At 41.9% G+C, this 27,419-nt stretch overlaps 1 protein-coding gene across 1 annotated transcript in view; it reads right to left on the reverse strand.

The window, feature by feature from the left end:
- Window positions 1-27,419, reverse strand: part of LOC144503632 (sodium-driven chloride bicarbonate exchanger-like) — a 267,586-nt gene that overhangs the window by 86,483 nt on the left and 153,684 nt on the right. Inside the window, exons 8-10 of the mRNA XM_078228280.1 lie at window positions 23,861-24,018; window positions 11,792-11,879; window positions 945-1,091 (exon numbers count right to left, since the gene is read on the reverse strand). Of these exons, the coding sequence (XP_078084406.1) occupies window positions 945-1,091; window positions 11,792-11,879; window positions 23,861-24,018 (393 nt within the window). The remainder of the gene's footprint in view (window positions 1-944; window positions 1,092-11,791; window positions 11,880-23,860; window positions 24,019-27,419) is intronic.

Genomic DNA, 27,419 nt, shown 5'->3' on the forward strand with positions numbered 1-27,419 from the left:
CCGGGAACTTGCATTCCGGGCTCGCTAATGCAATGTGCATCCTGATTAGCATATTGAAATCAGCTCCGCGCTGATTTCTGGCGTGGAGCTGATTACTCTAAAAATCTTCGGCTGGGAGATGCGCAGAGGCCGTGGTGCCCAGCGGGAAGCCCACAAAACGGCTCCGCTGGTGTCTTCCAGCCCATTGCGCTGTTAGAGTAGTGCAGCGGGCTGGGAAAATCGCCCCCATGGCTTTTATTCAATACTATGTTACATACCTTATTTTTGCCATTCAAAATTTTAATTGTTGAGTAAAAGTGGCACATAATTTTCATGCGTCTGCACAGTTACACATGTCAATATAGTTATAGAATTATAATTATGAATCTTTGCTTTTTTAATTTCAGTTGGTATAACAGTACCATGCCAGAGTGTGACAGTTTTAAATACAAGAACGGGATGCATTTAACCTATGAAATCATGTCCAGAGTTATGCCATTACTTTGGAGTTAATGATATCAAAACTGGTGAGATTACAAGCCTTTAATTACTCTGAGGTACACGTTACCCTTATTTTTCGGGTTGCCATTACAGTTTATTCACATTTGTATTCCCAATCGATAAGCATGAGCAACTTTGCAGCTTAGTACTTTTTAGAAGAAGCGTAAAAGATATAATGACGTACCGAGCAACTTCTTTTGAGCTCTGAGAGTTTCATCAATAGATGAGTTTGAGGCTATTCAATTTTATAATGTTAATTACCACAGTATAATCCAGCTTCCAACAAAATAATAATAAGGTGTCTATAAGGGCAATTAGGGATGGGCAACAAATGTTGACTTTGCCAGTGACACCCACACCCCATGAAAGAATTAAATAAATATTTCGCTATTGCTTTTCAACAAAAATGTAGAGCCATATAGTAAGGGCACAATTTGAGAACAATAACATGAAAGCTTACATACCTGGGAAGGTACACTTTTTGGTGGCTCTATTCGGATTGATGGGTCCCACTCCCCTGGCGGCAGAACAGTCACCTGATCAAGAAATTCGTCCACACCAGCAACCAAATCATTACGATCCTTTGCTTTATATGCAACATCGTGAAATACCTGTAATATAGTTTCAGAAACAAGAATCTATTATACAAGCACCGGGATTCTCTGGTCTCGCCATGACTTTTTTCTCGGTGGTGGGACATGCTGTTGGCTGGCAGCGGGATCTTCTGGTCTCACCGCAGTCAATAGGATTTACCATCAAATCCACCCCAGGAAATATGCGGCGGGTTGGGCCGGCCGATGGACAAGAAGATCCCACCAGCATGAAGTGCTAGATGATCATGCCAATTTAACCTAGATACACCAATTATCTGCAGTGTAATGCTTGTGTACTGATATGCACCACTTGTTTGTTTTACTGTCAACGATAATTTTGTATTAGAAATTTAGGGATAAGATTCCGCAATAAATAATCCTGCCTCTGGAAGAAACATGGGGTCCGGTTCTCCCATCGTGACCCACAACCTTTCTGGCAGGTCCGGTCAGGAGAATCGCGTCGTCGGCCTTTTTCTGGGATTTGCGCATGCGCCAGGAACGCATGCACATCTCCCAGAGCCAGAGAACAGTGGGAGTCCATACCACGCTGGAAAAAAGTGGGAAGACAGGAAAGGGATTTGAATCTTTTTTTAATATGTTTTGCATGCCATTAACCAGAATTTGCCAAGCCCGATTGAATCTCCCACCCCGCCAGGAGTACTTTATTCCGGCGGGGTTTAGAGTAGCTCCCCACGTTCAGGGAACAAGCGGGACACCCCGCCGGAATGAATGGGGGCAATTGGGGCCCCCAGGGGTTGGGTGGCGGGGTGGTGCCCCCTGGTCATGGGCACCCTGGCAGTGCCAGCCTGTACCCCTGACACTGCCCAAGGTGCAAAGTGCCCATGCCCATGGGGTACCTTGGCACTGCCCATCAGGGCAGTGCCAAGGCAGCGGGGCCTATTGTGGACCGGACCTAGGGGCAATTGGTAGGGGTGGGAGGGTCCCGCTGCCACTCTGCACTGGGATCAGTCGGGGCTGGAGGGAGACCAGCGATCGGGGCGAGCTGGTGGTCTGCCAGGGGACTCTGCATCCCGGGGGGGTCTGCCACGGTAAGAGGGGTGGGGGAATCACCACTGCTGGGGGGGAGGGGGGGTGGTGGTGGGCTGGACATCGGGGCGCTCGGGGGCGGTGGGGGAGGGGGGTCAGTGCTGGCCCAGGAATTGTTATGGGGGCCGCAATCGGGCTGTTGGAGGGGGGGGAGGTGTTGGAGGAACAGAACTGCGGGGGTCCCAGGCTGGCCAGCAAATGGGGAGACTGACAGATCGGGGCCAGTGCGCATGCGCAGAGTTCCAGAACTGTCAGACTCTGGCGTGAATAGGCCCCGCCCCCCTGGATTTTTAATGAGATTCCCGATTGTGAACTCTGCAGTGCACAGAGTGGGAAGATTCAAGTGTGAAGTTGCACTGAAAAAGCTGTCATGATCTAGAACAGTTTTCCCACCATGATGTTAGCATCCAGTCCAAGTATCAACAGGGTGTCGAATGAATGGGTAAAATGTCACAGTATTTGTTTATTTGTTAATTTTACAGCATGTTAAGATATGCATTTTTACTTTTTATATTAAAATTGTGCTACTGTGTGTTCCAACATAAACATGACAATAAAATGAATTACTCTAAAAGGAAAACAAATTTTCACTTCAGGTTAATGAAACATCCTTTGAAGATTTATAAGAATTGTAGATGCCTTAAAAGAAATTTGCATCATTGTCTTAATTCAGTTGAGGAACACAGAAATACACAGGACCAGAAAAGATCACTATGATCAATTAGCCAACCCATATTTTAAGCTTTAATCAGTTTTACACACAATACTTTTAGAATGTGATGGAATCCATAGTTTCAAAGCTTGTATTTTTTGAACTCGGACCCCAATTCAAAAGGAAATGAAGAAAGTAAAATAACTGCTCCAGTTTCTGAGGAAACTAAGACTGAAACTGAAATCGGAATTTCTGGGCAAACCAGAAGTGGTTGAAACTATATAAAATGACAGAGTGATCAGAGCTGAGATGGAGATGTTGATTCCAGTGGTACAGTACAGGCAACTTGTAGAAAATGGAGGTTCAATCCAGAAGCTGAGAGTCAGTAGATGTGTAGTTCCTACAGCTGTTTCTGTTACTTGAAGATAAAGGCCGGAATTCTGGTCTTGCACGGCCCACTCCTGCTGCCAGTGAGAACGGAGAATATGGCGCTTAGCCAAATCTCCGTTCACAACAGCAGGACTGGATAATCCAGTCTGGATAATCCTAACCGCGGTCAGAGAATTGGGCCCAACATTGGATCTACACCATAAGCAGAGTTGAGAATCTGCAAACGTGTGCTATATTTTGAGAAAACTGTGTCTGAGGAATTCAGGTTGGTTGTGCAACCTGGGGATCAGGCTAAAGCCTAGAAAAAGAGAAGCTGAAATTCTTTGTGAACAAGACTGAATTTGGAAGAGCTTTGTGACTGAGATTGATGAAATATATGCCGAGTGGACTGTCGAGCCAATTTGTAAGATCTGCTTTGCAAAATAAATAAGCTTTATAATTAAATAACTTATAATTAACAGTCACTTGGGGAATCCAGATGTGACCTCCCCCAACCCCTCTGCTGAGCAATAATTACACTTCTTTTGCCACTCAGGTTGTCAGGAGAAATACCTTAACAATCAGAATAAGGTCTGTTAAGTATCCTAAAAGTTCTAATAAAAGTGTCTGTACCTATGGAAACAGCTATGGACAGTGAAGAAACAAGACGCATTCACTTGAAGTTTAGCTTAGGTAGAGATGTACAATGTACGATATCAAATATACACCCTGCCTAATTTTCATTTCCATTGAATGCGCTGATACATCTGCAGCAAATGTTGAGTTGGTCATTCACACACAACCACTAACACCAGCCAGCTTAATGAATGAGAGGAGATGGTTTAACATAACACTGCTGATTCTGAAACCAAAAGTAACATCAGCAAGATGTAGAATGAATTTGATGATATGAAGAAAGAATGCCATGAATTACAACAGGAAATGCACCGTACAGTATCATATTTTGCTCAGCCTACAAAGTTGAGAAAGAATATCTATGTACAGCAGTGGAGTTGTTGTTTCAAGTCTCTGAAACACTGCTAAATAAGAACTGTGGTTTGCTACATTTTTCAGCCCTACTGACTGTCATTATGTCTGGTGCTTTCAGTCAAGGTCAAAAGAGATAGCTGAAATTTCTCAGAAGCCATTTACCGCCTTCTATCATCCTAGATTAGATTTTGAATGTGGATCGTCATAAAATATTAAAACCATTGCAGCATCCAAGTTGTTTCATATCAATAGGGAAGGTGCTAAAGCTGACATGGGTGGCACAGTGGCACAGTGGTTAGCACTGCTGCCTCACAGCGCCACGGACCCGGGTTCGATTCCCGGCTTGGGTCACTGTCTGTGTGGAATTTATACATTCTCCCCGTGTCTGCGTGGGTTTCCTCTGGGTGCTCCCCACAGTTTCCTCACACAGCCTGAAAGACATGTTGGTTAGGTGCACTGACCCGAACAGGCACCAGAGTGTGGCGAGTAGGGGAATTTCACAGTAACTTCATTGCAGTGTTAATGTAAGCCTTACTTGTGACTAATAAATAAACATCACAGTCTGTCTGCATTACCAATATTCTTTCCATTTTGTAGGGTACACATTAGCTTGATGGAACCCAAATGGGCAGATGTATACAACCGTGGATGTCCTGCACCCTTGGGTCAAAAAAGCCTTAACAACTGGAACTTTGTTCTGCAACTAAATGCCAAACTATATGCAGTTTTAGTGTTCAGTCTTCGCAAATTATCTGGTTAGCTTGAGAGGACAGTGAAGAGCTCTGGACACTTTCAGAGCTCTTCATGTTGGTATGTTCCTCCACATGATGTGTCATAAAATTACGTAGTTAAATAATCATCTCACTGTGTAGCAACAGTCTTGCAGTCAAATTCACATAGTTGCATTCAATTCAAAGGCAGACAGTGCATTCCTGTGGGGCTTTATGGTTCAAACTCCCTTTCAATCCAGCAGTGCAACTTATTTAGTAAACTGTGCATGGTTGGCTGCAAAATCTGTTCTTGGTATTTAATTTCAAATTAAGTAAAACAAAGATTGGAACATTTAAGTAGAATTCAGAAGAGCAAGAGCTAGTAGATATACTAACGCATCAAACTGACCTTAAAAAGCTTCAAACTGCGAAAAGAAATTGAGTTGAAGATTTTAACTTAGATTTTCCACTGGAATCAAGCTGATTTCTGGATATTGCAGCAGCACAGCAGGGAAGTTGCACTGAACTTTCATAAAGTTCTGGTCTAAAATATTGAATGTAGTTCTTATCAGAATGTGAAGGTCCTTGACAAGGAGTTGAGGAAATTTAGAAGAATGGTGCTAGGGACGAGGAAATGTTGCTATAGGATTAGCTTAAAGATTATTCTTCTTGGAGTAAAGGAGGTTGAGGGGATAGCTGGCAGAGGTGTACAAGCTTATAACCGGTTTAGATAAGGGGACACAGTCGAAAGGTTTTGGACAAAAAATACAGGGGTATGTGAAGATGAACTTCCTATGCAACAACAGTAATGATCTGGAACACTGCCAAGAAGTTGGTCAAAGCAGAGACAATCAATGGTCTAGAAAGAAAATTATGTACACAGTTAAGAAAAATAAACACTCTGGGCTACAGGGATCATGATGTGGAGATGCCGGCGTTGGACTGGGGTAAACACAGTAAGAAGTTTTACAACACAAGGTTAAAGTCCAACTGTTGGACTTTAACCTTGTGTTGTTAAACTTCTTACTGTGGCTACAGGAATCAAGCAGAGGAATGGGGTTGACTTGGTTGATCTATAAAGAGCCAGTATGGACAAGATAGCCGAATGGCATCCGTTCATGCCATTATGACTTGATAAAGTCAGCCAGCTACACAATATCATGGTTTACTTTGTAGCCTTGCCAAAGCCAAGCTTCACCCCATCTCAAGAGGCGAACTCCCTGGTAGAGTTGTGAGTAATCAGATCTGTAAGTTTAATACTACATTGCACTGTGTCAACATCATAGATTTTTCTGAGGCCAGCCTCTTTAACCGTTAGTAACAAGTTCCTAGCCTCTACTGTGTCAGACTACAGTTGCTTGCAATCAGCAGCAAAAAATAGCTTGCAACCTTTTCGACTGTTATTAAAAAAAGAGTTGTTTTATTTTTACTATGCAGACAAGAAATCATGACAAACCAATGATACAGAGCACCTACATTTCCAGATGGAACTTTAGAACTGATGCTGGAAGGGCAGCAAAGGATGTCTTCCCTTTTTGAAATTCAAATGCACCCTTCACAGAAAAGGAAAAGCTAAGTGTCTCAAAACACCTGCACAGATTAGACTAGCCAACATTGCACCAAATTAAATCGATAAGTAGATCACAATCAGTTTCCTCTATGTTACATCCTGAAGCTGCTCGTTAACCCTCAAAAAACAGCTTTTGTCAAGCTTCAGATGTATGCCTATACTACAGCAGAGAACACTTCAAACTGGAACTACTGCCACATTGCCATTTGAAATGTTGGTCCCACAAAGCAAATTTATCCGACAAATATCCTTTTTTCAAGTTTGTTTATACATGCATCATTATCAAAGCAAAATAGCCAGTTCATTGTCATTCATCTATGTCCTCTTCAAGCTTCCAACATCTCAGCATTGTTTCTCTGCGTGAGGAACCAAGTGGAGCACAAAGGGAGACAGTAGATCAGATGGGTCCCTTATTTCAGATCCGTTGATATGAACAAGCCATGCTAGATGTGAAAATGGAGGGAGTGAGTAATGGTAGAACTGCAGGCTTCCATGAAGCCCAGTACTAACATAACTCTTTTCTTCCTCTTCCTCCTCTATTCAATGATGCATATTATGGCAAATCATCAAGACATGCTTAAGCTTCATAAGTTCTGTCAAGGGATGTTCAATAACAATTCTATTAAACTTCTTCTGTTCCTATATACAATTCTGAAGTGGAAGCACCAGGTCTAGGTTGTGCCCACAGAGTACCAGCACCATTCATCCTATTTCTAACAAGCACATCTAGTCGTGTGGCTGTTTGAAGAGGATCACAAAGTATGAATGGATGAAGCTGCTGATGAGAGAGCCAGTTAACACGCTTTTTCAACTATCGTACCCTGGAATCTGGATCTCAGGAGCCTAGATTTTGAATAATGATGTAACTTGAGCATTAATGTTCTACATTCATTACAGAATGTGTTAAATGCTCAGTAGGTTTTGGAGGTGACTCTGGAAGAATTCATAATGTATATTAACCATTTAACAGAACTGCAGTATCATGCAGCACATGCCCATCCCAGGGCACCTGCAACACAGTCCCACAATGAAGGAACCAACTCATGACATCTCAGATGAATGTGTGTATTGTTGCTAAAGAGACTTTACTCTGTATCCACAGACAGAAGCACATTTCCTACATTCAATGCTTCTGCCTGTGGATTAAGGTCATCTGAACTGCCTCTCTCCTTCCATCCTCTTGTCCTCTATATAATTTAGAAATAGAGGATTCCCCATGAAAATGTTCATTTTCTATCTTATGAACAGATCAAATAAAATCATTCTTGGACAAAATTTTAAAAATTAACAAAATTTAGGAGTGCAAATAACACCCAGCATAAACCCAAGGGCACAATTTTTCACAATATCTGTAGACTTGCTTATCATACTGATAGTAGAGTATTGATAGGCTTAAGTAATAATTATAAAGTAGGCAGATGACATTGGGCCTGAACTTCGGTGGAGCAGCAATCAGAGTCACTATAGAAATAGTTTTAATTCTTCTAACTTCTGCTGGATTACTGTAAGATAGTCAGAACCCTCTGAACATTTTGACTTATATTGTACTTTAAGGGTTGAGGGTTGCAGGGGAATCGCCCTTACCTCGGGACCTCCGGGGTGGAGAGAGGGAGAGCGGTCCCCAGTGCATATTTGGGGATCCCCAAGTTACGACACCCCAGAACCCGAAGTTAAAGTCCTTTAGGTTAGGAGGTACAGGAAATAATGGAGATGAGAGCAGAAATTTGCAATGGCACATTGACAGATTAAGCGAGTGGATAAAACTGACAAATTGAATTAAATTTTACTGAAAGAAAATTATTTACACAGTTATGGCTGAAAATGGGATATTGGCCTAAATTGGGCAGCTCTTCCACAGAGTCAGTATCAGAGTCAGATAGGCCAAATGGTCTCCTTCTATGATTCTAAATGCACAAATGTGAGGTTATCCACTTTAGATAGGTTGGCGTGTTATCTGAAGGATGAGTAACTAGAAGTCGTTAACAGTAATGAGCTCCGAGTTCACAAACCATCAAAAACTAGTAGAAAGCTATAAGTAGCATTCAAAAAGTTAAATAAATGTTGGTCTTCATGTCAAGAGGGCTTGAATACAATGGGGAGGAACTATGTTTCAGCTGTACAGTATCTTGTTCGAACAGCATCTGAAGTATTCTATCCAGTTTCGAAGGGAAAATCAAGAAAAAGATCACCCATATGCTCCATCCATAAGGCTGGTCTGCTTGTTAAGCACTTACATTCCCGGGACCTGATGAAGTGTATTCCAGGACACTGTGGGAGGCTAGGGTGGAAATTGCCGGTCCCCTAGCAGAGATATTTGAATCATCGATAGTCACAGATGAGGTGCCTGAAGATTGGACGGTGGCAAATGTTGTGCCTTTGTTTAAGAAGGGCTGCAGGGAAAAGCCTGGGAACTACAGGTCGGTGAGCCTCACATCTGTAATGTATATATTGTTAGAAGGTATCTTGAGAGACAGGACCTACAGGCATTTAGAGACGCAAGGACTGATTAGGGACAGTCAGCATGGCTTTGAGAGTGGAAAATCATGCCTCACAAATTTGATTGAGTTTTGATTGAGAAAGTAGATGAGAGCAGTGCAGTTGATGTTGTCTATATGGACTTTAGCAAGGCCTTTGACAAGGTACCGCATGGTAGGTTGTTGCATAAGGTTAAATCTCACGGGATCCAGGGTGAGGTAACCAAATGGATACAAAATTGGCTTGATGACAGAAACCAGAGGGTGGTTGTAGAGGGTTGCTTTTCAAACTGGAGGCCTGTGACCAGTGGTGTGCCTCAGGGATCGGTGCTGGATCCACTGTTATTTGTCATTTATATTAATGATTTGGATGAGAATTTATTAGGCATGGTTAGTAAGTTTGCAGATGACACCAAGATTGGTGGCATAGTGGACAGTGAACAAGGTTATCTAGGATTGCTACGGGATCTTGATCATTTGGGCCAGTGGGCTGATGAATGGCAGATGTAGTTTAATTTAGACAAATGCAAGGTAGATTTTTGTAGATTGGACCAGGGCAGGACTTATTCAGTTAATGGTAGGGCGTTGGGGAGAGTTGCAGAACAAAGAGAATTAGGGGTACAGGTTCATAGCTCCTTGAAAGTGGAGTCACAGGTGGACAGAGATTAAAGAAGGCATTCAGCATGCTTGGTTTTATTGATCAGAACATTGAATACAGGAGCTGGGATGTCTTGTTGAGGTTGCACAAGACATTAGTAAGGCCACACTTGGAATACTGTGTATAGTTCTGGTCACCCTATAATACAAAGGATATCATTAAATTAGAAAGAGTGCACAAAAGGTTTACTAGGATGCTACCGAGAGTTGATGGTTTGAGTTATAAGGAGAGGCTGGATAGGCTGAGACTTTTTTCTCTGGAGCGTAGGAGGCTTGGGGTGATATTATAGAAGTCTATAAAATAATGAGGGGCATAGGCAAGGTAGATAGTCAATATCTTTTCCCAAATGTAGAGGAGTCTAAAACTAGAGGGCATAGGTTTAAGGTGAGAGGGGCGAGATACAAAAGGGTCCAGAGAGGCAACTTCTTCACAGAGAATAGAGAGTGTCTGGAACAAACTGCCAGAGGTAGTAGTAGAGGCGGGTACAATTTTGTCTTTTAAAAAGCATTTAGACAGTTACACGGGTAAGATGGGTATGGAAGGATATGGGCCAAACGGCCATATCCCTCTATACCCATCTTTAAAAAAAAGGGGCGGCATGGACAAGGGCTGAAGCGCCTGTTTCCATGCTGTACACCTCTATGACTCTACAACATATTATTTTGCTAAACCGCTGGAAAGTCTCTACAGGGAACACAGTTTGAAAACCACTGGTCTAAGAGAATTCCATTTTGTTTATTAACTGAGTTCCTTGAAACAATTTTGGAGGATCATCACCAATATTAATTAACTCTCAAAATTTCTAAAACAACCATTCCATTTTGAAATTAGATTTTAACGATTTAGCTAATTTTACCAGTATACAGCAAATGTTAGAAATATGCAAGTTGGATAAGCCCTCACTTAAAGTTGTAGTTGAGTTCCTTAAAATTGTGACTTGATGTGAAGCAACTTTATGTGAATCAATAATTCTCATAGAAACCAATGTTAAAACCACGGTTAGGTTCTTTTAGACATTTGTCACATGGTAAAATCAATGTACAAGTTGAAATACTCTGCCATATATGTGCAACATTGTGTATTCTTTGCTGAAATAATCTGCGAAACAAAATAAGTGACTAAATAATTTTTTTAATTGTAGTTAAGTACTTTAGGATCTTGCTCATCAGAAAAATATATTAAAACATTCTAAGTTGAAATGCTGTACATTCCTAAATGCCTACATTCATAAATTAAATAACCTTCAAAAATAAATTAATGGGGTGATACTTAAGCACTGAGGACAGAAGCAGGAGCAGAAGCAGACGGGAAGATGGGAATAAAGGGGAGAGAAGCAACAGACAAGGTCCCCAGTAATGGTTCACTGACCCCCACAGCATTGGGGAATATGTTGGAAAATGCCATGTGCCCTGAGGGGTGTTCAGGACACACAACAGGGAGTCTATGACAAACAATGTTATGGTGGACGTTGCAACATTAAATGGGTATATAGTCCCTATTTTATGAACGACATTGAAGTGAAGCAATGCTGACTGAGTCTGATATTGCTGTATCCTTTCTCTTCAAAGCACAAGTTATTTACCAAGTCATCAATCTAAGACTAAAGGTGTTAATTATTCCAGATTTGGCATTTATTCCCAAAGTATCTAAATCATGACTATAAATAAATCTTTATGAATACCTACAATCAATCAATCAGTCAAATGAATAACTTGTGTGTCCTTAATAATGCAAAATCCTGAGTTGTTAGTGATATCAGATGAAATGAATGCATTTGATAAATTTTCTTTAAAAAGCATGGATTACAAATGAACAAAAGACACCAATAATGTCCATATTCATTGTATGAACATCAACAGCTTGGTTCAATTCCAAACACAACTGCAGAGTCAGCATACTTGTGCCTAAATAAATCATTCTCACTCGGCAGACCATTGAAAGATTGTTTTTAAAATCAACCAAGTACCATTTTACATGTAGTTCTTGTTTCTTCAGGAGTAATGATATAAACAAAAGTGTGACTTTCTGTCGCCCATAATTGAACTTAAACATCTGTCCTCTCAAACTCTTGAACAATTTATGACTGTTCGGTTGCCCAATGTAATGTAAACGGTCTATTGTAAACCATTGTATCATTCTCAAGAATGATTAAATCCGATTAGCAAGTTTGCAATTAATGGATGATCAAAGTGTGCAACAGACATCTCTAGATCACTTTAAATTAAATACTTCGGAATTCAGCACTTGCCTCATCAGTCATCAGGGTTGCAATCGACCTGCCAATTTCATGATATTGTGGACCTTTACCAAGAGGCCCCAAGAGAATAAACAAAAATCTATGGGGGGAGAAAAGCAGTAAAGTAAGTAAAGTATTAGGAATAATCATCATCATAAAAAATTCTGGTCGGCATTCATTTTCAATTAAAAAGCAGTCAGTTCCATAGGAATACATTACTTATTATTTTGCAGCATGTATTATCCAATTGGTTGATCATTTATATTTCCCTAGTATTGGTTGTGAATTGTGGTCACGTTCAAGTATTAATGAATGTGTACAAATGGATGTGTACAAATTCCAATGCTGCATTTAAATTATGTTATATCGAGTGAAGTGGGCCTCTGATTGGCCAGCAGCTTTCAAGAGTGAGATTTCTATCTTAATCCCTTGGGAGATCTGATACTGTCCAGGTCGGCGGCCACTAAATTCTGACTATTGCATCTATTATGACCTGGATTTTTAAATAAAAGTAGCAGTGGGCTATCAGCACACATCTTAATAAAAGGTAAATCAGACAGAAACCTCACTTGCATTGTTAAATGTGGAAATTATAAAGCAGCTCCTGTTCCTCTAGATTAGAAGCTTCTTCGTACCGATATCGTGCTGAGGGACTATGAATTCAAATACAAAGAAGGACATGAAGTTCAAATACTTATTTGATACATATCCACTGAACATGCCAGAAAGAGGCTTGTCCATATAAGTGTCGGTAACATTTTAACAGCGTGGCATGTCTCAATTACTGCCAAAGAACCTCTTCACTTTGAACTTTTACAAGTGTAGAGTCTTGTTCCTTCAGATTTTAATTATTGTTGAAGATTTTAATGACCAAAATAAAAGTTTATTTTAATTGTTTTTTTTCTGCCTTGATCTCTCTCAATTCATCTTTCTTCTCTTTCCTTCGATTTTGTTTCTGTTACATGATTCAATACCGAATTATTATTCTAACTGCACTTTGTGGTTCAGACTCTGAGTGGAGTTTTCCCATCCCGCCTGCCATGGGAATTATAGTCGGTAGGACACGAACCATGCAACGGTCTGTTCATCCCGGGTGGGATTTTCAGACCTTGGGGCGAGCATGGCTGGAAAATCCCGCCCAGTGAGTGTTAAATTCAATTGCCCCTACTTCTGGGCACAGGGGAGGCCATTTGCAGTGTGCCAGCACTTGTTCAGATCAAGGTGGAAAAATACACAATGGCTAGAATCTGACCGCCATTTATGCTGGAGGGATTTTCCCATCCCGTCGGAGTGAACGGAGATTTGGCTAAGCACCAAATTCTCCAACTTCATTGCAACGGGAGCGTGGCATGGATGGCAGGTAAAAAAGGGCACAACATCTGATACTTCTGCATGTTTATGACTCAAATTGTGAGGCCTCCATTGCTGGTCCTTTACTCTGTGCTGCCGGCAAGCTTTGCACACAGCACCAACAGCACACCAAGGCAGAAAGTGTTTTGAAAACGTTCTGAAACATTAGCTCTGTTCTCTCTCCACAGATGCTGTCAGACCTACTGAGATTTTCCAGCATTTTCTCTTTTTGTTTCAGATTCCAGCATTTGCAGTGATTTGCTTTTACCTTTGCACACAGCAGGTTGTGCCAGCAGTACTGTTTGCCAATGTTTGCCCGTCTTTTTTATTAAAAGTAGGCGGTTCTTAAAGGTAAGTTGAAAAAATAGATTGGTGCAACGGAGATTCTTCAAAAATTATCAGGGCACAAAGAGTAATCTGATATTGTTGAGAATATTGATAATCTTCCTGCTTTATGATGGATATGAAACTGGAAGTATTAAGAGGTGCAAGTGGGCCAAAAGAAGGATGTCACAAGGCATGCCAGGAAACCCTCAAGATCCACAGAAGAGAGATCTCGCAGGTGACCAGGGAGGTCAACTCTCAGAACTTGGGTCTGAGGATCTCGCAGCAGGACCACTAGAGGTGTAATTATCTCACGAGTGATTATCATTAAATGCATCTCCAAAGCATAGCATTCACTCAGCACAGCACCAGTCTCTCATGTTGCTTAATGTACCACAACCTCATCCCTCACCCAGCAGCACTCCCTGCCATTCAGGACTATGTCTAACATCGAGATACTCCATCTCACCCTTACACACCTACTAATACTGTAAGCCCCGCATCCATTTCCCACGGCCTCTAGCTATTCAGATGTGGCAGGCACATTATCCTCACTCTTGCAGAACATAGTAGCAAAATATAGAAAGGAGCAAAGGATAATTGTTGGGGGACAAGGATACCTGCATCTCCAAAGTCCTATGATGGAGATGGTTTCCCATGTCTACGTGCTGGCTGTTACAGGGCTAGCAGTATCCATTATTGTTGAGCATATTGCAGATGATGGCAACTTCATGCCTTATACCTCTTCTCAACTCACTGTTCATCCTCATCTTGTTATTTGGCATGCTGAGTACTGCTGATGGTATGACCATGGATCTCTTGCTTGCCACCCCAAACCTGTTCCCTCGTATCAACCTTCCCTTCTGACTTCCTGCTGTCACACAACCAAGATCAGCTGTCTGCATACCCACTGCAGCCCAAGGAGGAAGCAGCAGCATGGCAGTGATGAAGAGGCCCTGTCACCTAATGTGACGCCCACAAGTACCAGCTCAGATATTCATACTGCACTTACCATGGCGGCTAGAACAGATTTGGGATGAACATGTGGTGATTCACTGGGCAGAAGTGGGCTGCAAATAAGTGAGGAATAAAGGATAGTGTGGATGGAGTAATAAAGGATGGCATGGTTCTTCTCTCTTCGAGAGCATCAGTTGCAACTTCCTGCCTGGCTGCAGATCTGGAGGCACTGCTTGCTGCAGCCCCTACATCCCTCACAGCCCTTGTGTGAACAGGTCACCTCTGCTATCCCTGTGATGATGATGTGGCAGCAACTGTCTGATGTATGCACCAAAACTTCTCCAAAAACATTCCTGAGTGCTCCCACTTTCCAGTATGAAACATTCCATAAAGGCTACTTACATGTAACTGGGACCCCTGGCTCTTTAAGCAATTCTACTTGTTACAAATTAGAAATAGAGTTGGAATATACACTGTAAACTCTCCAGTTCGGAATTCCAAACTTCAGAAACAAAAGCTGCCCAGAATCTTTTACAACTATTATCTAGCACAGTGGTTAGCACTGCTGCTTCACAGCTCCAGGGACCTGGGTTCGATTCCCGGCTCAGGTCACTGTCTGTGTGGAGTTTGCACATTCTCCTCGTGTCTGCGTGGGTTTCCTCCGGGTGCTCCGGTTTCCTCCCACAGTCCAAAGATGTGCGGGTTAGGTTTATTGGCCATGCTAAAAATTGCCCCTTAGTGTCCTGGGATGCTTAGGTTAGAGGGATTAGTGGGTAAATATGTAAGGATTAGGTACTGGGTGGGATTGTGGTCGGTGCAGACTCAATGGGCCCAATGGCCTCTTTCTGCACTGTAGGGTTTCTATGAAACTGAGAAGTCATAGAAATAGCCTTTATGGTCATGATCCTTCCTCCTCCGAGGCAACGACTTTGGAGAGGAGACCATCCAGTCCAGAGCTCTGGTCGGACAGCCCTGCACCCACTGGACACCCAATGTCACCAAACAGAAAGGGGCAGATGGTCAGCCCAAAGTGCTCTTCAACCTAAGGAAACATTTCTTTCAATGAATGCCGAGTGGGCCGGGGATTGTTGTATGCCGATTTGTTGCAGGCAAAGGTACTCAAGTATAACTCAGTGACTGAATGATCTGTCTGCAGTGAGCGATAAACTAGAAGATCATATGTCTGAGCTGTGAAAGTGAGCGGCAGTTTCAAGCTTTGCTGTATTTCTGCTCCTCTCTGCTAGTTCTACAGGTTCCTTGATTACGAACTTTGACATGTTTTAGAACAAAGAAAAGAACAATACAGCACAGGAACAATATGGGCAAAAGGTCATGGGTCTAACTAAGGATTAGGAATCCCTGCAGGTCTTTCAACCCACCAGGTTTGCAGGGATTCCTAATCCTTAGTTAGACCCATTACTTATTGCCCATAAGTGGTTTCTATCCTTCTTGTTTGCCTCCTGTTCATGTGTCTATCAAGATATGCCTTGAACATTGCTAACATGCCTGCTTTCACCACTTCCATTGGCAGTGCTTCCAGGCACCCTCCACCCTCATGTGAAAATCTTTCCCTGCATGTCTCCCCTAAACTTCCCCCTCTCACCTTGAATCTATTCCTTCTTGTAGCTGTATCAGATAGATATTAATAACTGGCTTACACACCTATGGTTTGGCATTCTAACATTATTCTACAATCCAGAAAAACTGGAAATTGTTTAAGGTTTCATTTCAATAGAAAACAGGCTAGAGAATTCATCATTCTTAGATTAGGTCAGTTAATTTATACAAAGGGCCACAATTGGATCAATATCTGAAGCGATAACAGTAGTACAAAGCTGTGTTAACCTTTTTAATTAACCTTTCTTAATTGAGATGCTTGCTGAAGAAAATAATTTCATTACTGTGTGGGAATGGATTAGACGTGATAGTAGTGGACAACAATGCGAGTCCACAGCTTGATAAGGAATAAGAGTATCTGCACTGAATAACAGATCTTACAGGCAGCTTTGGACATGAATAACTGATAGTGGAATGAATGAGAGCATTGGGACTTTACTTAATACCAGATGGTACTGGAAGAATACAATTCGTCTGGGAAGAACAGCTTCATAGAATCCCTACAGTGCAGAAGGGGGCCATTTGGCCCATCAAGACTGCACAGACAATAATCCCACCCAGGCCCTATCCCCCCAACTCCACATTTTTATCCTGCTAGCCCCATCCTGACACTAAGGGGCAATTTACTGTGGCCAATCCACCTAACCCGCACATCTTTGGAGTGTGGGAGGAAACCGGAGCACACGGAGGAGACCCACACATAACACAGGAAGAATGTGCAAACTCCACACAGTCACCCGAAGCTGCCCTTGAGATGTGATAAGAACAAGATGAGGCAAGAATGATTAAAAGTTACGTGCAAAGGTTCATGATACGAATGGCAGGTAATGACATTAAAGGTGCAATTTTCAACTGAAAGTTTATACATAGATCTTGACTGCCTGATAGAGCATTTTGAAGTTAAGTAAATCTTTAACGGGTCAGAAAGCCTTGTCAATGATTCATCCAGGTAGCCTTCTTTGAACAAGAGTATAATGTAAGAGACTACTGGAAAGTTCAGGTCAGTAGGCCATGGAACAGAACTCTGAAGGAAGACTCTGGTCGAGAACCCCTGAGGGGTTCAAGAAGACTTGGAGACCAAGAATAGAAGTGGAAGGAAAAAGCAAGAGATGCTCGAGTATGAGTAAGTTGGTGGTGTTGTGGTAATGTCACTGGATTAGGCATCCTGGGGACGTAGGTTCAAATCCCATCATGGCGGATGGTCGAGATTAAATTCAATTAATAAATCTGGACTTGAAAATTAGTCTCAGTAATAGCGACAACCTGCAAAGGAAATCTACCATCTTTACCTGGTCTGGCCTTCATGTGGGCTAAGTGACATTAGTATAGCGCTGTTTCTACATGTTCAGGTGCATGGAGAGGTGCAGCTGTGTGCACCCATATCAGTAATGAATGCTGTGTAGGTCATGCAGAAAACCATTGCCTGATTCTGAGGAAAGAAGTTATGTCCACGTATAGCATGGTGTGAATTTGTCATCTTATGTATTCTCTAAAATGATTGGTTAGAGGATGCAGTTACTTGCCCTTCATTAAGGTCCATAATCCCCTTTAGAGGATGTCACACTGCTTTGGATTTCTAATAATTGCAACATCCAGTGCAAAAGCCCATAAAAAGCCAATGGGCAAGTGTAATGTTCAGCTATCATGGGATTAGGACTAGACCATTTAACTCCTTGAGTTCCTCCTGATATCCAGCGAGATCATGACTGATCTACGACCTAATCTTATATAGGCCCTTTCCCCATATCCCATAACACTTTTGGAAAGCAAAACTTAGTCAATCTAAATTAAAATTTATACTTGATCTAGCATCTAATGCCATTTGCAGGAAAGAATTTCAAACTTTTACCATCCTGTGTGTGTCGAATTATTACCTAATTTCATTCTGAAATGTCTGCCTCTATATGCCCTTAGTTGCAGTCACCCCAACCTGTGGAAATAGTTTCTCTCTACCTAGCTATTCATTTTCCATAATATCTTGAAGCTTTGTTCCAATCACCCATAACCTTCAAAATTCTGGGAAACACAAGACTAGTTTGTGCAATCTTTCCTCATAATTTACCATGGGGGTCCTGGTATGATTCTTGTAACAACCCAAAGCTGCATTCCCACCAAATTTAATATATTATCCAAAGGTGTGGTGCCCAGAACTAATCTCAGGTTTGATCTAACCGGGCTTTTCACAGCTGAAACATGATTTGCACTGCTTGCATTCTGGTCATCTAAATGTAAAAAAACAGAATTGAATTAGTCTTTTAGATTATTTTCTCTACCGGTCTCTTTTCATGACCTACGTACATTGATGCCTCCTACTTCCCAAGAGTCTCTTTAGGCCAGTGGTTCCCAAAGGGTGTGGCGCGCCACACTGGTGAGGCGAGAGAGGATGGCAAGTGTGGCGGGAAGATTCAAGGACAATCAAAGAAACATTTAAACATGGTTTAAACAAGCATTGTTTTATACTTTCTGGATGTCCCATGATCATATTATAAAGTAGTTGTGTTCTATGTCATGAATCAAGCACTGCTAGAAGTTGGTTTTTTTTGTTTTTGAATGTATTTCTTATCAATAAAAAATTCGGTGTGGCGCGAGCAAATTTTTATTCCGAAAGTGCCGCCCAGTGAAAAAAGTTTGGGAACCACTGCTTTAGGCCTTCAATGTTTCTAGCTTTTCGCCATTTAGAAAGTAGCCTTTCTAGCTTTTTTTAGATCGAAAGTGTATGCTCTCATATTTGCCTAATTGAAATCTATTTGCCATAGCTTTGTCCATTCATTCAAGCTATGCAACTATCCCCATGAGGACTGATAACTTGTAAAGGATACTTGAGTTTCTAGTTATTCCACTGGAAGGCTCACATGACAAGATTTCAAGTTTTAAAACTTTTACTGCAACAATTAAATTAAAAGTAACATTGGTTAAGCACTGTCCAGTGGGCAACCTATACTCTAAACTACAAGTCCAAAGCTATTCACTATTCCTATTTGTCTTCTTTCTATTTCCTTTGAATTGACATTCATGGTGGGGGTTACCCTGGAGCTTCCACCTTCTAGCCAAAGCTAGGTGAATCATCCATCCTTGTTTAAATTCTCTCAGTCTTGATCTCTTCAATCTGGGTATTAGCTCCAATGTGCCATCCATGTGTTGAATAATAAAGAAAGCACTTTCTCTGCTTTAGATGTAAATCTAGCTGCCTCCATCTCTCTGCACTCTCTCTCTAATTCATGCAGACTCCCTTGTCTCTGAGAGTTTCAGGGACATCTGAGAAAAACCCTGCAACCTGATACTATAATGGCTTCCTATGATCTCTTCCCCTTTCAAAACCCATTTCCATGGCAATGTGAATCACATGGGCCTTATATTCAGGTAGAAATACTAATTAACTATCTTCTAGACCCACAACACCATTCCATCTTTTAATTAAACAGACAGTTTAAAATATAACTGTTTACAAAACCTGACTTTCTTAATGCCTCCCTTGGACTTGAAGACTAACACTATTAACTGTCAGCACAGCTGCTCAGATCATTGTTTGCAGGTATAAATATCTGGCACCTTCTTTCCAGTAAAACAACCTGGACTCCCCTTAAACCTTTGATAAGTAATGCACTCAAGCTTATTGTCAAGCAGAATTCAGGACAGGTCACTTGACCACCTTGACTTTTCCATTTTATCCTAAATTAAAGAAAACCCCAAAACATAACATTCTTATAAACTCACTCTGCGAGGAGCATGATAAGCAAACCCTGGTGTGCTTGTTGGCAGGTTCCCAGGGGAGGTGGGTCCTTGTTCAAAGGCACAGTGCTTGGTGAGGGATCTGGCATCAAGAGCAGGAGACCCACAGAAAGCCAACCCCTCCCCTTTCCCTCCCCATCCCACTCTGCAGCTCCCCTCTCACCATCACTCACCTGTCCCTGGTTCTCTCATGAATCCCAGGTCTCTGGTGGATGTAGCACTGCCAGCAGCTACTGTCTCCCCAGTGCCACTGCTAAGAAGAACTGCTGCTCTGGATTGGTTAACACCACTCAGCTAGTGGGGCTTCCGCCCCGTGGTACTTGACTCAAGAAAAAACTGGCCTGTTTAAATGTCTGCATGGCACAAGACGTGGTGGGTCTTCTCAACTGGCAACTGAGACCCCTGTCATTTCCATAAGATTCCACGCTTAGTAGCTGTTTCACATTTTTCCCTTTCAAACACTACATTTAACTCGATCATATTATGATTGCTATTAGATCAGTGTTCCTACACCATTAGGCTGTTAAATAAATCCAGCTCATAACACATTACTAAATCTACTATGGCCTCCCCTTGTTGGTTCGATGACATTATTGAAGAAAACTATCCAAGGCAGGACAAAGAAATTCACTATTTTTCTGACCTGTGTTAGTTGTTTGTCCCAGTCTATGTGAAAGTCAAAACCTCCAGTGAAATCACTCTGCGTTTACTATAAGATTCTCCAATCTTGCCTATGGCCACCCCACTGGCAGTGAGAATAGAGAATTTGGCTCTCAGCCAAAACTCCATTCACTGCAGAGGTACCAGAGAATCTCAGTCGCTGATGAGGTTTTCGGTGACTAGTCCAATCTCTGCATTTATGCAATCTACCACTTCAGAACCCCTGGGGGCTACAATAACTCCCATTACAGTCTTAAATCCTTTTCTATTTCTTTATTTTACCATGAAGTCTCTGTTGCCTGCCTACCTCTCTTTATATCCTCCTTTATCGCCTAAGTGATTTCATCATTAAGCATTCATGTTCCCCTTCCCCTCTACTACTTCCCCTTTCATTCCTTTCAACCTTATATTTGGTTCCCAGTCTGACCATCTTGCAGCCATATCTCGGTAAAGCTACCAGGTCATACTGTCCAAGGTGAATTTGTACCTGCAATTAGCTTAATCTGTTCCTTATGCTCCATTCGTTTGCCCATGACCGCAAAATCTAGTCCATTATCTCACTGCACTATCAGTGATTCATCCACCAAAATAACTGTAATAACATCAGTGTTTAAAGATCAACAGAGTCCCCTATATCGTAATGCTAAGAAAATAATGAAATGCTCTTTACCGTTATCCTTTATCTGGTCAGTAACACAATTTACATCAATGCAAAGTGCAAACACACTTCTGTCAGTTTTCTCAAATCCTACTGCTTCCCTCACAGCTTTTTAACAATGAGAAGAAGTTAATGCTGTAGCAAATGGAAAAATAAAATGAACAAAACACTGCTTCCCTCTGACACAAGCTCATTTTCTCACAAATAAACCAATTTGATACTGTTGGTTAAGGTGTAGTAATTCTGTGTTAATATTTACCTTTGGGAGTAAGTAACGTAAGATGCTGATGATTATGAATTTCCTGCTTGTTCAACAACAAATGGGGACTATGAAGTTCTTCTCAAGATTTATTGATTGTCAAATGGTACTAACTGAGCACAGCTATTCCAAAAGCAGCAGAAACAGGAATTAAGGTGATTGCAGAAGAGAAAATCATTCACAGAAAGAGTAATAAATAAGTTTTACAATGAAGAGAGCAGCATGGGTGTAGCATCGGATCTTTCTCTACCAGAAACTTTAGAGAAGGAGGTGGAGGGGCAGCATGGGAGATGGACATTTAGGAATCATGAATACCCACTGCAGTATGAACATCATTGATATCACCCTCACCTGGTCCTCAGAGAAGAACAATCCGTAGAAGGAATGTGCCTCAATGTGAATGCGATCTTTGACCTGCTGCAAACAAACCTGCATCCATGGAACAGTTAAATGCCACTTTCAGTGGAAGTGATGGCTGCTTTAAACTTCCAGGACACTGGGTCCTTCAGGCACTAATTAGAATGGTCTGTACCCACATCATTACCAAAACACTGACATAACAGAAATCCTCTCATCCCTTACATCTACAAACATTAAGCTGAAAACCTGCATAGGACGTCAGAGAGACAGGCCAACTCAAATGTTCCAGTTTTCTGCATTCCACAAATTCAGTGTTTCAGTGATTGCATACAAGTCACCAGTTTTGTATCCGACAGTGCTTTCCCTTTTTTCAAGAAAGGGTTATTACCATCTTAGTCCACAGATGATGTATGACCACCAGCAAACAATTATGCAACTCACCCTACTTTCCAGATGTAGTAGCCATGGCACATAATTCACGAAAGAAAAATACAAGATAGGCCCCTGGGGGGGTACCAAGGGTTATTTGCTCCAAATCATGTGGCTCATGAGAACTCAAACCACCCCAACAAAGAGTTTTATATGATGCACATTCATGAGGTAGAAATATAATACAAAGGGCTATTTAAAATAATATTTCCTACATTTAGGACATTGGGGTTAAAAAAGTGCATTTTTATAAAGAGCCTTTTGTGACCTCAGGTTGTTCCATCATGCTTTACAACCACCAAAGTACTTGAAGTGTAGTCACTATTGTAGTGAAGGAAGTTAGTAGAACATTGCTTTCCTTATACTGCACAAGATTGCTATTTAGAAATGTATGTTTGCTTGTCAAAGAGGATCTGCAATAGCCAACTATGGGAAATGAAAGTGTGGAACATTATCTTGCCTGGAGTACATTGAGCACTCAGCAACTCTTGATGCTGCACGCAGAACAAGCAGCAGACATGTTTAAACAAAGGAATTGTTTTCATCTCCACCCTCGACTCCCCAACCCAACATCAAAAACTCCTATTCCTTACATTCCACCTCACTCACACCAGCTGAACTGGCCAGTACAAAACTATGGCAATTTTCCCCCCTCACATCTAAGCTTCAAACCCCTAATCCTTTACATCATCAAAACCATATATTTCCAGCTCCATGGCACTGCCTACTTCCATCCCTCCTTGACCCTCACTGTTGATAAAATCCTTATTCACGATATATATTCCTTGTTGCAAGCATTAGACTTCCAACTTTTGCCTTTTGTCCATTTCATCCTTCTTCCACCTCTCAATTGTTGCAGGAACGTTTAGCTGCTTTATCCCTCCTCAGTAACAGTAATTCTTGGCCTTCCTAATCTCCTATTGCTAACCTGGGCTTGATTAGACCTGCCCCATGAATAAGCCCTGACAACACTGAGCCTCTTTCAGTATCCTTTGGTGGGCCAAGCCATTCAGGCATTTGTCATTGATAACCCCAACTGCCCAACCTCCTCCCTTGCTAATCTCTGGATGTTTAAGCTCAACAACCTCCTTCCTATCTCAGATCACCACCAAAACAACTCATCTACCTTTTACAGGTTTTCTCAAGTCCACAAAAGCATTGTAGGCAAATGTTCCTCTGGCAATATGAACATTTCCAAATTGACTCAAATAATATTTTCCTCTCACAAGAGCACCATTTGCTATTTCATTACAACCAATAACAAGGAACAGCAAAAAACGTTTGACAGGATTTTAACAGTACATTTTACTTACTCAAGAAAATTGATTTTTGTCCTCACTGTGGACATGTACCCAAGTGTTTAGTTTATTCAACAAATTCTCAATTAGCTCAATCCAAACCATTCAGATTCAAAAGTCCCCCAATGTAAAGTAGAAGGAACTGCACAGCTCTAGGAAGGTTAGATCACCAGTGCACCCCTTAATCCCTGAGGATTCAGTTGGGGTAATGAAGAGAATGCTCCAACATTTTTTTGTCTGGAAAACAGACTTAGTGACCAACTTTGGAATACCAACATTTTAGAGTTTTCGGGGCTGGAACCTGACAGGGAACACATCTTTGCATATACCCTGATACCTGCCAGTTGAATTGCCCTTGTTTCTAATTGATGTTTCAGTACATACATCAAGAATTGTATGTTACCAGTGAGTTACATGCATTGTGCATTTAAGAGACTAACCGTGTTGGAATAGGAACTTCCGCAACTCCTGAGAGAACAGCAGCTGGAGACAAACGGACAAATGCTACTATTGAACGATCCAAAAATTCCAGTTCACCAACTAAAACATTTGAAGCTTCTGCACCTGCAGGAATCTTTTTCATAAAGTGCATATCCACCTGAAATAAAAGAACAGCATCACAAAATGGTTATTGCATAACTTGTGCATTCATGATACATATCTGAAAATTAATTATTTTATTCCTAACATGCTATTCCAGTTATAATTTTTAGAGAAATTAATGTTTTATATATCATTAGTTTTAACTTTGTGTCCACTGAATGCAAGCCTATGTGGAGCTTCCATCTGGAGATTTGAACAATATTTTCGAACAGAGAAAAAAAAAGCAATGAACTTCAAAATGACTTCTGTTTTGAATCAATTACAATTAGCATTTTCTCCTGCTATACAGGTCATTGATGGAATGGATTGCTCTTAGTTTCCATGAGTGACAGCATCATGATTTACATTACAATTGAGCAACTTTCACAATATTCAAAGTGAGTGAAGTCTGACAATGGTTTCCTACTTCCAGAAGTTGAAGATCATGAAGAAGAAGAGATTGCAAAAGCACCTTTCTACCCATGCCAAGGGCTAGATTTTACAGCCCCCACCAGGGGGCAGGTGGCAGACGGAAGGGAGGGCGTTGCCCATAAAAGCCACACCCCCACTACCACTATGATTGAACCAGCAATGGGGCGGACCCACACCAAGGGGCCACACCAGCATCTTTCATTGTGCAAGCTGTTGGTGGGCAAGGGTGGTGGACAGGCTACCTTCTCAACCCTTGACCCATTGAAGGGCACTTCCTGCTTTCCATACTCCCTTCCTGACTTTCCCCCAGGTCTCCAACATCCATGCGGAGCCAGCTCCAGCAAGACCCCGCAGAGTTACCTCTGGTCCCAGCTCCAGTGTAACATGCTTTGCTGCAGTCCTCTCTGCAGTATTGGCAGTGGCCACCATTCCCCTGAGCTGAGCACCATCCTCCACTCCATGCTGTCCCCTCATCCCTCCCGCCCCCTTGAACCAAGGATGGGCTCACCCCAAAAGTTTACATGTGGGGACAGGACCAATGCTCCCAATAAAAACTCCAGTCCCCAACGGATGGGAGGGGGTGGGGTTGCAGGGAAGCCAGGTTGTGGGATTCGACAGTAACCAGGGAAAGAACGATTTAACTGGTACCCAGTGGTTAGAAAAAATAAATGTAGAGTCATCAAATAAAGTTACTGCACATCTGCTCATCCTACCCACCCCATCAAAACCCTTGACCAACCTCAGACTCCTACATCTTTACAAAGTTCCTCACTAAGACTTTAGGCTTAATTTTGTCCAAATGTAACAAAAATTTTGGCAAGGTATACAGTGAACCAGTTTGAAAGAGTGAAACACCTTCTATTTTTCTTCCTTGTCCCAAGTAACACTAAACTTCAGACTGAACTGCACATTTAGAAAGGCTGCATATGTGTTTTCTGCTTACATCCATCTTACATATGTTTTACATTATTGCCCGTACCAATGTGCATACAAAACAGCACACCCAGGAAACCCACAATGCAACCATGTGTAAAAATCTAGGTCATTGTGTTTCTGCTCATTCTGACTGGAATGATTTTAAAAGAACAAATAGCTTTATATTACATGTGGGAGACCAAAGTTTCTAATCATTAAATATATTTACTTGTGTTTTGTTAAAAGCAAGAAAATGTAGGCATACTAACTACTGACACCTGAGAGTCATAAACAGAATGGATAGGGAAGAAGCAAGGACCAAAAGGTGACAGATGAGTGGAGAGAGCAAGAGTCAGACAAGGTAACTGAGAGAGACTTTCAGGAACCAATCATAAAATACCAAACACAATGTTTTCAGAGATGTCTTAGAAAATTTCAAATTAATAATGACATGCCTGGGGTTTCACCACCCCCATCCTGTGCTGTTGACCCCATGTATTCATTCATCCCTTACCTCTGACAAATAAGGAATCCACCAATAAATCAAATCCTACATAAGCCCTCAATTTCTGCAAACCACAAGTTCCCTCTACCGTGATGCCTGATAAAACTATCCTTGTCACCATGCTGCCCACATTTCAATAGCACCTTTGCATTTTTGCCAACTCCAGGACCCATGTGCCAATCCTACCAAGACCAGAACCATCCTCCATTTTATCTGAAGGCAGCGTCTCCACAAGGACAACCAAATCCCACTCCCCTGGTGGACAGGCTTTTGGCTTTTTCAGGATGCGAGTTACTCTCCCAGCCTGTGACCTGCTCTTATAGTTACAGAATTTATATGGCTGGTCCAGATCGGTTTCTGGTTAATGGTAACTCCCTGGTTGACAGTGAGAGATTCAGCGATGGTAATACCATTGCATATCAAAGGGAGATGGTAGGATTCTCTCTTATTAGAGACGGTCATTGCCCGGCACTTGTCACTTATCAGCTCAAGCCTGAATGTTGTCCAGGTCTTGCTTCATAAGAGTATGGATTGCTTCAGCACCTGAGGAGTCACCAATGGTGCTGAACATTGTGCAATCATCTACAAACATTCCCACTTTTCACCTTAAGATGGAGGGAAGATGCTTGGGCCTAGGACACTACCCAGAGGAACTCCTGCAGAGATACCTTGAGACTGAAATGATTGATCTCTAACAATCACAACCATCTTCCTCTATGCCAAGTATGACATCAACCAGTGGAAAGTTTCCCACCTGATTCCCACTGGCTCCCGGTTTTGCCAGGGCTATTTGATATCACACTCGGTCAAATGCTGCCTTGATGTCGAGGGCAGTCACTCTTACCTCACCTCTCGAGTTCACCTCTTTTATCCATGTTTGGATTAAGGTTGTAATGAGGTCAGAGCCAAGTGGCCCTGGTGGAACCCAAACTGAATGTCAGTGAGTAGGTTATGGCGGAGCTACTGGGCAGTTTTCCATATTGTCAGTGCTGTAGTTGTACTGCGCAGCATTCACAAGCACCAAGGTCCAGCAGTTCATGGAATAAAACACATCCGTATGCCACTGTATCACGATTCATGGAATGGTCTAGTTGAATGTGCAGTGCAAACGTTCAAGGCTCGTAAGAAGAGGCAAAAACATGCTTCATTAGAAGCTAAAGTAGCACATTTTCTGCTAGCTTATAGAACCATCCGCATACTACGACTGGAATGGCTCCAGCCAGCTGCTAATGGGTTAACACTTTCGACCAGGTTGCCTTGCAGTTCTGAATTTGGCAGGGAGGTGGAAATAAGACAGAGTTGTCAAAAAAGGAACCAAGATTCGTCAAAAGTAGAAAGAGCATTTGAAATAGATGATCCAGGATTTTGGTAGTGGACCAAATCAGTTTTCAGGGGTTTTAGTGGCCAGGATGGGGCCACCGTCTTACGAGGTGAGTTAGTGAAGAAATATGTAGACCATTTAAATAGGTGGGGGCCATCCCAAGAGCCAGTGCTACTAACGGATCCAATCATGCCAACAAGTGGAGTTTCTGTTTCTCCAAGGGATGAAATGGTTGATTAGCCAG

The sequence above is a fragment of the Mustelus asterias genome, chromosome 14 (genome assembly GCF_964213995.1).
Source record: "Mustelus asterias chromosome 14, sMusAst1.hap1.1, whole genome shotgun sequence".
In the NCBI taxonomy this organism is placed as follows: Eukaryota; Metazoa; Chordata; class Chondrichthyes; order Carcharhiniformes; family Triakidae; genus Mustelus; species Mustelus asterias.